The sequence below is a fragment of the Sinocyclocheilus anshuiensis genome, unplaced genomic scaffold, assembly GCF_001515605.1.
Source record: "Sinocyclocheilus anshuiensis isolate Anshui unplaced genomic scaffold, SAMN03320099.WGS_v1.1 scaffold1524, whole genome shotgun sequence".
NCBI lineage: Eukaryota > Metazoa > Chordata > Actinopteri > Cypriniformes > Cyprinidae > Sinocyclocheilus > Sinocyclocheilus anshuiensis.
Genome location: NW_015559670.1, coordinates 228,147 through 239,182, shown reverse-complemented (window position 1 = coordinate 239,182; position 11,036 = coordinate 228,147). Strand labels below are relative to the sequence as shown.

The 11,036-nt window shown below is 36.3% G+C and overlaps 1 protein-coding gene across 2 annotated transcripts in view; it reads left to right on the top strand.

Annotated features, from left to right (window-relative positions):
• LOC107681624 (trafficking protein particle complex subunit 9-like) overlaps positions 1 to 11,036 on the top strand; it is a 248,577-nt gene that overhangs the window by 152,382 nt on the left and 85,159 nt on the right. For both annotated transcript variants that reach the window (XM_016477940.1, XM_016477939.1), the window contains one exon: positions 6,759 to 6,869. In XM_016477940.1, coding sequence (XP_016333426.1) covers positions 6,759 to 6,869 — 111 coding nt within the window. The remainder of the gene's footprint in view (positions 1 to 6,758; positions 6,870 to 11,036) is intronic.

The following is an 11,036-nucleotide window of genomic DNA, read 5'->3' as shown; positions in this document are numbered from 1 at the left end:
TATGTGTGTGTGTGTGTGTGTGTGTGTGTGTGTGTGTGTGTGTGCATGTGTGTTTGTTATAATCTTGATTTCTATACATTATTATATAGAACAATACCTTTAAATGATTAATAAACTACTACTACTACTACTACTACTACTACTACTACTACTACTACTACTACTACTACTAATAATAATTATTATTCAATATTATTTAAATATTTAAGACTTAACATTTTAATGCAATATTGTTGATTATTTGATTATTATATAATTATTATATTTTTATTGGTGTATATATAGTAATTTATTAAAAGACAATATTTTTAATTATATTACTATTTTTATTCAATAATAATACAATTTTAATTTTAATTTCATTTAATTAAATTTGATGTATTTATTTATCTATTTTAAATTTTTAAGAATTTTAAGTCTAACATATACAGTATGTTACGGGGCAGTTGGATGGATAGAGATAGACTCTCTAATGGATAGAGAGTCGGACTTGTAACACGAAGGTTGTGGGTTCGAGTCTCAGGTCCGGCAGGAATTGTCGGTGGGGGCAGTGAATAAAAAAAAGTGATGTGACATGTGGCCAAGTATGGTGACCCATACTCGGAATTAGTGCTCTGCATTTACCCATCCAAAGTGCACACACACAGCAGTGAACACACACAAACCGTGAACACACACCCGGAGCAGTGGGCAGCCATTTATGCTGCGGCGCCCGGGGAGCAGTTGGGGGTTCGGTGCCTTGCTCAAAGGCACCTCAGTCGTGGTATTGAAGGTGGAAGAGAGCGCTGTACATTCACTCCCCCCACCTACAATCCCTGCCGGTACGAGACTCGAACCCACAACCTTTGGGTTATGAGTCCGACTCTCTAACCATTAGGCCACGACTTCCCCAATAACCAGTGCTCTCTTCCACCATCAATACCACGACTGAGGTGAGACCCTTGAGCAAGACACCGAACCCCCCACTGCTCCAGGTGTGTGTTCACGGTGTGTGTGTGTGTTCATGTGCTAATTATTTATGAAAACATTTCACGAAATGCAGTGTGTTTTATAAGGCATTTTAAATTCCTTATATAGAATTCCTTCTATTACACATTATATATACAGTACAGGCTTGATGGGAACGGGAAGCGTTTACACACGTACACTCTCAGACACACTAATGTACACAGCCTCTTGAAGGATCCACTCGAGCGCGGTGCAGTTCTTCAGCTCACTACCTCTGAGGAGATGAAATAATGTTCCTGAGATGAAAATCTTCTAGACATTTCTGGGCGGTGGGTCCAGACAAATGGCCCATCGTCTGATCTGAATAATGCAGGCAGAGTAGAGGTCTGTTCCACACCACAGATCTGATGAATACTCATTGGTCTGCCTGGATTATTTCTCTTTCAAGCTTCTTAAAGATGCAGGAAGATGCTTTCCTAACACATGAAGCGGCCTGTGACTAATGTCTGTGTGTCTAATTCCCACCCACACCTCTTATGTGTGGACAAATGTACTGTGTGTGTGTGTGTGTGTGTGTGTTTGACCAAGTAAATTCAACGGGATGTTGTAAACAGCAACAGTTTAATTACTAAACTCAGACACCATTAACACACGCCCACAACACACACTTCGCCATTGCTTTTAGACACACTTAACACACAAATAATACTGGAAGACCATTAAATGAAAAAGAACCTGTCTTAAAAAAGCTTTTATCTCTGGTGTGGTGTGAGCGGATGTAGTGAGACGAGGACCTCCGGAGGAAAGAAAACATTCAAATGCCAAATAAAAGAAAGCTACTGTCTTCATGACATTTTATCTTTCACAAATCCAGTGCTTTAAAGGATTGATTAGGGTTCAATACAGCTTAAACTCACAGCTCAAAACATGTGCATTAATTCACTTATAATGGAAGTCTATGGAGCGAAGCAGAAACGTGCAATTGGATATATTAATTATTCACCAGTATTGTTTTTAGCTATTTTTTAGATGTTTTTAGACTTTTTTTTTTTCTCACAACTGAATTTTGTCTCTTTTTTTTTTAGATATAAACTCAGAATTCTGAGAAAAACAACTTTTAATTGTGACATGTACACTCAAAATTGCAAGAAAAAGTCAGAACTCTTGAGTTAATATTTCTCAGTTCTGACTTTATTTCTGAATTTAAGTCCGAATTGTGAGATAAAAGTCATTATTACCTTTTATATTTTATTATCCCATTATGGAAAGAGATTTATTTCTCTCAGTTTGATTTTCTTTTTCAGAATTGCTAAATATAAACTCAGAATTCTGAGAAAAAAGTCAGAATCATGTGATATAAACTTAGAATTGCGATATGTTAACTCATGTTAAAAAAAGTCAAAATTTGAGTTTATATTTCTCAATTCTGAATGTATTTAAGAATTTAAGTCTGAAACAGGCTTCCATAATTCTTTTTTATCTTGTGGTGGAAATGGGCTTCCAGAATTAATATAGTATTTTTTTGTTAAATTATTACATATAAAAATAGTAAATATGGCTGTTTATAATTGTTTTTGAGTCATATATTCGTGACATAAATTTATTGTACATTTCTGTGTATTTAAATGTTAAGTCGTAGTAGTAACTAAGAAGAATTAGTAATTGATAATAGATGGCAATATAATAAATTTATGAAAATCTGTTATTGTTGTTTAAATTTTTTAGATATTTTGTTATAGTAAATAAATATATTAATGTGTATTAAATATATTATTGTTACAGTGGGGAAAATATTTATTTGATCCTCTGCTGATTTTGTAAGTTTGCCCACTTACAAAAAAAATTAAGGGTCTGTAATTTTTATGGTAGGTTTATTTTAACGACAGAATACCAACCAAAAAATCCAGAAAAACACATTATATAAAGGTTAGAAATTGATTTGCATTTCAGTGAGTGAAATAAGTATTTGATCCCCAAGCAAAACATGACTTCGTACTTGGTGCAGAAACCCTTGTTGGCAAGCACAGAGGTAAGACGTTTTTTGTAGTTGGTCACCAGGTTCACACATCTCAGGAGGGATTTTGATCCACTCCTCTTTACAGATCCTCTCTAAATCCTCAAGGTTTCTTGGCTGTCGTTTGGCAACTCGAAGTTCCAGCTCCCTCCACAGATTTTCTATAGGATTGAGGTCTCCGTGTGGTTCGGGGCTGATCCCTCACCTTTCTCATGATCATCCTTACCCCATGAGGCGAGATCTTGCACGGAGCTCCAGACCGAGGCCGATTGATGGTAATTTTGTATTTCTTCCATTTCCGAATAATCGCACCAACTGTTGTGTCCTTCTAACCAAGCTTCTTGCTGATGGTCTTGTAGCCCATTCCAGCCTTGTGCAGATCTACAATCTTGTCTCTGACATCCTTTGACTGCTCTTTGGTCTTGCCCATGGTGGTGAGAGAGGTTGAAATGGAAGATACAGATTGTGTGGACAGGTGTCTGACCGCTGCGCCCTGGAACACCGGCAGGGTTGGCAGAACGATCTCCCGAGGGCACTGGGGGGAGATGGGCACCGTGTAATGCGGTGTGATCCTCTCTGCCCCAGAAGGGCCTGCCCTCGCTAGTCCTATACTGAAATAGTCAGGACCGTTTGGTCGAGGACCTCTTCGCCTGAAGGACGGTCTGCAGATCCGGCTTAGGCTTCGAGGCCCCCAACCCAGAGCGCTGCTTCTGCCTCCGGTCCCGACGCGGGGGAAAACGGGCGGCAACGCTCTGTTTTTACATCTCCCTATGTGAGGAGCTGGTACGCGGTGGGGACTGCTCGTGAGCCTTAGACATAGCTGCTTATTAGACTTTTTTCTCACAATAGACAGACAACAATAAATATGACTGACACACACAGAGCGCTTCGCTCAATGACAGAAAGCTGACGCTGGCTTCGCCGCACTTGCTTTTATAGCTTCCTGGTCATGACGTCATCCGCCGTGACGTCCCGTTCAGCTATTGGACTGATTTCACATGTGATTCAGAGCTTGGGTCGCAGAAGGCGTTCCCCTAGCGTTTTCGACGCAGCTCGAGTTCATGAAGAGGAACTAATCTGTGTTCCACGTGGGCACATAACCAATATGTGGGAGCCAGAATTCTTGCTGGTTGGTAGGGGATCAAATACTTATTTCACTCACTGAAATGCAAATTAATCTCTAACCTTTATATAATGTGTTTTTTTTCTGGATTTTTTGGTTGGTATTCTGTCGTTAAAATAAACCTACCATAAAAATTACAGACCCTTAATTTCTTTGTAAGTGGGCAAACTTACAAAATCAGCAGGGGATCAAATAAATATTTTCCCCACTGTGTAGTAATATATTTTAATTCTGTATAAATAAAAATTCATATATGTTAAATTATCATTATATATATTTTTTCTTTACATTGTTGCTTTCATGTAGCTCAAACAATAGATGGCACTCACAAAGTCAAGGTCATGGGTTCGATTCATAGGGAATGACTGCATCGGATATTACTTTACACAGCCAGTGTTAGCAGTTCTTTGACATTCGGTCAACAGGTATAATCTTCTTGTGGCTATGCTGTCGAAATAGTGTGTACATTATTTTTTGCATTTATAGTACAGCGTTTTTCTCCACAGACTTCTACTGTAAGTGCATTACATGTTTATTTGTAAAACACTTTTCACAATCCATGCTATTTCGAAGCAGCTTTGCAGAAAATCTCGCCTTATTGTATTGAGTGAGCAGCCAAAAGGGAATGGGCTAAACAAAAAAGATGTTTATTTCGAAGAAAGATTATGAATGCAAGCCATTTTTTCTTTCTTTTAATGAGATCCAGAATGTGTGTTAAGACAGTAAATGGGGTCAAATTCATGATGTGTTCAACTTGAAACGTTCCTCAGTGATTTCCAGCGGTGACGTCATTGGACTCCGCTGCGGGAAAACTTTGGGCATCTGCTCACGAGTTGAGAGAGATTGATGGAGAGCGAGAGAATAAGGGATGCTCGGTGTTGAGTAAGCATTGGTTGGCATTCGCTCTCAATTTCTCTCTGCTATTTAAAAGTTGGCTGCATCTCTTGTGATGATTCATTCCCTACTGATCACTGTAAGAAATGAGAGAGAGAGAGAGAGATACTGTATGTCTTGACTGCTCTGAGAGAGATTGATGGAGAGCGAGAGAATAAGGGATGCTCGGTGTTGAGTAAGCATTGGTTGGCATTCGCTCTCAATTTCTCTCTGCTATTTAAAAGTTGGCTGCATCTCTTGTTGATGATTCATTCCCTACTGATCACTGTAAGAAATGAGAGAGAGAGAGATACTGTATGTCTTGACTGCTCTGCTTGTGTGTTGACACACAGCGGCCATCATATCATTCAAAATATCTGCTCACTGGGGTTTAAAGAGGTCATATCATGGTAAACTGGCCTTTTCTTGCTCTATTGAAATTTGATGCACAATATTTGTTGTACTAATCCTTAAAGGTACACATGGACTATTTTATTCTAATGGCGAGAGAAGATGAAGATAGAAAATAGTCACCAAAACGAAATTATGACTGTTTTTGCTGCAAGAAACCATGACTAATGTTATAAGTAGACTTTAGGGGAAGAAATACAAGCAGGGTAGAATTTGATTTGTCTGTATTGTGTTACTGTGGTGGGTTTGAGAATTTGTTTCCATAAATAAAGATGCAGGTAACACACACACACACACACACAAAGCTTTCGCTAGATGAAAGAGATGCTAACCTTTGATGTTTGGACAGAAGATGACAAGTACATCTGCATGACCTCTTGTGCCCATCTGGTTTGGTGTGTGTGTGTGTGTGTGGTGTGTGTGTGTGTGTGTGTGTGCGTGTGTGTGTGTGTGTGTGTACTTAAATTTATTTGTGTGCTTGTGTCAGTAGTATAAACTGATGTCAGAATTAATATCAAAAATATTTAAATCAAGCAAATTTTTTTGATATTTTTATATAAACATTACTATAACAAAATCTCATGCTCACCAAGGGCACATTTAAAAAATGCAGTAAAAAATAAATATTGTTGATTTTTTTATTTTATTTTTTTACAATTTAAAATAACTGTTTTCAATTTGAATATATTTTAAAATGTATTTTATTCCTGTGATGCAAAGCTATTCCTTGAAGTGTCACATGATCCTTCTGAAATCATTCTAATATGATGATTTGGTGCTCAAGATACATTTATTATTATTATCAATGTTAAAAACAGATGTGCTGCTTAATATTATTGTGGAAACCATGATACATTTTATTTTTTCAGGATTCTTTGATTAATAGTTTTTATTTAAAATTTTATTTAAAAAAAATTATTTTAAAAATGTAAAGTTTTTTTTTCAGTGAATAGACATTTATTTCTTCCATAAAAAATCTTGCTTTTCAATAGTAGTGTATATTGAATAAACAAAATATGTATTTTTTTTTTTACATAAGTGTTTCACATAAAAATAACAATACAAATAATTACAATAAAGTAATTACAACAAATACAAATAGAATAACAATTCTATATATTCTAAATATTGCTCATTAAAAACTTAAAAAATGGACTTTTATAAATCATTTCACAATATCTTGTTTAATTGGATCAATTTGTCCAGTGCAATATGATTTCTTTGTCCTAACCAACGCTCTAAAGTCCTGCTGCAGTTGTGCACATTTACACATTTGACTAGATTTTGCTTTGACAGAGACATTGCATTCAAACTTAAATGATTAAATTAAGTGTGAGTTCTGTACTTCATTAATACTTTCTCGGTTTGTCTTTCTCCATGTTTCTTCAGTACTCGTCAATGTCATCTACTGCTGGATGTGTTCAACTCGACCGAACATGAGCTCACGCTGTCTGCCAAGAACAACCAGGACCTGGTGCTGCACGCCAGCGAGTGTCAGAGGTACACACACACACACACACACGGACTCCTCCTTCACTGGCGTTATGTAACACCGTCTTTGTGGCTGATTGAAGTCAGTAGACTGTCAGACGGCATTACCTGACCCTCTCCTCCACTGACAGCTCTCCATTTCATGAAAGTTACTCTCATGAACCAGAGCTGCAGCGGGTCACACTTTCTCACTTTCATAGAGCTTCGGAGAGACAGACACACACACGCTTACAGCGTCTGCATATATGTCGCAGCAGGCTTTTGATGCGTCTCTCTGAAATTGCCTTTAGGGTCTTTTTTTGAAGATTTGCAGAGAAATGCAAACTTAAGGAGACAGGATTCACCACATGACATGCTTTCGTTTGAAGGAATGAAGGATAAAACGCAAATGTGACCGTTTTATTCCCCGCCTGACTTAAGTGTTTAAGATGAGAAAAATCATGATTAAAATTTGACTGTAATTTTTTTTTTTTTTACTTGTTTCCTCTTTTGGGAGCTGATAACTTATGAACTGAAAATGTTATCATGCCATTTAGGCTACGTCCACACGAAGCCAGAGCTTTCCCTATCCAATCTTTTTTTATCCTTGTCTCAAGAAATATCTGCGTCCACACGAAACCACGAAACCGACACAAAACGATGTAGTATACATGCCAGACCAGTATGTGGCGCTGTAATTCTGCCACAGAGATACACTAAAAACGGAGAAGAAGACTTGGACTATGCGCATAAACCTTGTGCGCGGTATACAAACGAACATGGAACAATAAATTTATTAATCTGTGTTAATGTTAGTTAATAAAAAGACAATCGTCCAGTGTTTGTTCATGTTTTTGTTGCTGTTATGTGACGTAGCGGTGTCTGACTAGGGGCGAGACGTGGGCTGATGACGTTATAGTTTCAGAAAATACACGGATTCGCTGTCCACACGAAAACGTAAGGGCGGCATTTTCAGATTTATCCACTCTGGGACCCGGTTTAAAAAAATATCGGTTTCACTCTCCCAAAACACCGGATCCGTGTGGACGAAATGCCTATACGATACAAAATGTATGCATATACAGCTAAACGCATCTCCGTGTGGACGGGGCATTATTAAAGGGATAGTTCACCCAAAAATCAACATTCAGCCATCATTTGCTTACCTGTGTGTCTTTTTCAACCCGTATGATTTTATTTCTTTTATGAAATACTGAACATTTTTCTCAATGCTGCAGCTCCAAAATCACATTTGCATATTCAAACTTGCCATGTTGTGATTGGTGGAGACACTCAAATGGTATTTGGTGTCATTGACATTAATTGATTGACATTCAATTGACATTGAAAATGCTAAATTAGATTTGAGAACTATAGAGGAGAGCAGTGTAGGTTCAGTAATTTTCACTTTAATGGCAATGAATAGGTTCTTTTCATTGCCATTAAAGTGAAATAACCGATCATAAACATAGGAGCCTAAGAAAAATGCTAATTTTAGAAGAAAATTTCAAACGGCACTTATAGGCCTTTGCATCTGAACTCTTCATAAATAAATTTTTAAATAAATACATTTTTAAAAACCCTCTGGCTTAGTACATATACACCATCCACGCAACTTTATTGGATTTTTAAATATGAACTAAAAATTGTAGAAACTCGTAAATTTATCATGAATTCAGAACACATATAAATTTAATAAATTAAAGTCATTTTTTAATATTAATATATCCAATTTGGAGGTCAGTAATTATTATATATTTTTTTTTAAGAAATAATACTTTTATTCATCAAGGATGCAACAAATTGAATAAATCGAAAGTGACAGAAATGCTGATCTTTTGAACTTTCTATTCGTCAAAGACTCCTGAATTTTTTTTTTATCATGGTCTCCATAAAATAAAAACAACTTTTAACACTGGTAATATTAAGAAATGTTTCTTGAGTAGAAATATTAGCATACTGGATGATTTCTGAAGAATCATGTGAGACTGAAGACTGGAGTAATGATGGAGACTTCTTTCAAAACATTAAAAAAAAAACTTTCAAACAGCAAACTTTCGAAGGGTAGTGTTTTTTTTTTTTAGAAAAGCTAAATGCATTTTCTTGTGTTTTCCAGTATTTTTGATGGTTAATTTTCTCGATTCGCTGTTGATTTTGAACCCTGTGTCACTGCTGTAGTGCACATGCACACTTTCCTTTCTCTCTGCCCTGTCCAGTCCATCAAAAGCATAAAAATCCCATCCAATTGGAAATGTAGCCGCCATAAAGTGCTTCATAGGTTTGTGTTGGCTTGCAGAGCTGCATTTTCTTAGTCTACGTGCCCTTCTGATGCCCTGCGGGTGATGTCCCCTTCCCCCGATCAACTCCATGGATCACCTGATTAATGACTTGATTGGGAAACGTGCTGTTTGGCCGATACCTGAATCAGAAAGAATTGATGAACAGATTACAGAGTTCCAGAAGCTGCGGGGCGATTGATTCTGGAGGATGAAATATAAACGACTACATGCTGATCGATGTGTGTGTGTACTGGTTATCGATCTCGTGGAGGACTATATCGAGTCTCTCCCCTTTAATGGCACTGTATGTGTTATTGTGTCGTTCTTCATACTGATTCTTTCTATCTTTTCTCATAATACGAGATGTCTCATCTCGTGGTGGTTCTGTGTCTTTTCCTCTGCCTCGTGCTGTCGTTCTGTATGATGAATGCTTTCAGGGAGAGGTTTTTTAAAGGACGACACTGTCCTCGCTGCATACCAATCATTCCTGTCAGTCATCCACGGGCCGCCAGCGGGACAATGAGGCGTCCAGCGGTGCGAGGGCTCACCTTCACTAATGGATTTCTCTGAGCCTTAGATCTCCTCAGCTCTCTTTTTTCTGTTTGAGAGAGATTGTTTCTGTAAGAGCTGAATACGCTGGAGTTTCTCTGGGTGAAGTGCTGTTGTATTTAAGATTCGTGTGAGATCTTGAATCCTTTACTGGTGCATTTTGTGTTTTCTGCACTGGTCAAGGGCCCATTCTGCTTTTAAAAATAACATAATAACATCAAAATTGACCCAATTATTTCATTAAGATTTTTTCTTAGTTTTATTGTGAATGTTTCATCACTGCATGTTAAAATATTTATTTTATTTTATTTTATTTTATTTTATTTTATTTTATTTTATTTTATTTTATACTCTTCAGCAGTGGACAAACCATAAACCTTTGACCTCATAGTTTTTCCATCTACATATTTACATCAATATAAACAAACATAAAATATAGATCAAGCATATATAGGGAGATTAATTAATTAATTTTGTTTTGGAAAAAATAAGAATAAAAAAATGTCAGTTTAGCCAATATGTGCAAAAGTATTATTATTTTATCCCCCAATTCCCAAATATTGTTAATGATTTTTACTGCACATTTTTATATGCCAGCATATTTGAGCAGATAACTAACTCAGGTCATAAAGTTCATAAACTTTTAATAAGTTCATATTGAGCCAGACAGGTTGAAGTCATGTCTGTGTTCAGTCAGCTGACTCTAATGAGAGCTTTAATTGGGCAGATTTATCTGAAGGTTTGAAGAGAGTAGGATATGATTTGACATTTTTTATGTAAGTTGTCCTCAAGGCAGGGAGAAACAATAACCAAGACTTAATGAGAAATGAGAAATAAAACTAATAGTCCTAATTATATTTCAGATTATGTTCTGTAAAGTAATATTATAAGAAAGCATTCTGTAGTATAGTACAATACTTACATCTCTGTCACCAAATTATTTTCGTGATCTCTAGATATTTATCTTTAGATCTTTATTTATTAAATAAGTAAATGAATATGTTATTTGTTCACTTAGCTTCTTAAGGTATTAGTTTTAATTAGATTTGATCTAATATTAGATGTTGGATTATGATCTGAGAAACTTTAATTTTTGTGAGAATAAATAGAATTTAGTGTTCTCATCTTTAATAAAAAGCATGAGTGTGTTTTAGCTTCAGAGACTTTAAATGAAAACAGTATGAAGTTAATGTAAACAATGATGTTTCAAGATTTTATTTTATTTATATATATATATATATATATATCGCTACATGTACTACGTTAAACTAACTGAGACCTGTTATAGCACTTGCATACCATTGCTCTTTTGTTGATTTTGATTGCTTCCATTGTCCTCATTTGTAAGTCGCTTTGGATAAACGCGTCT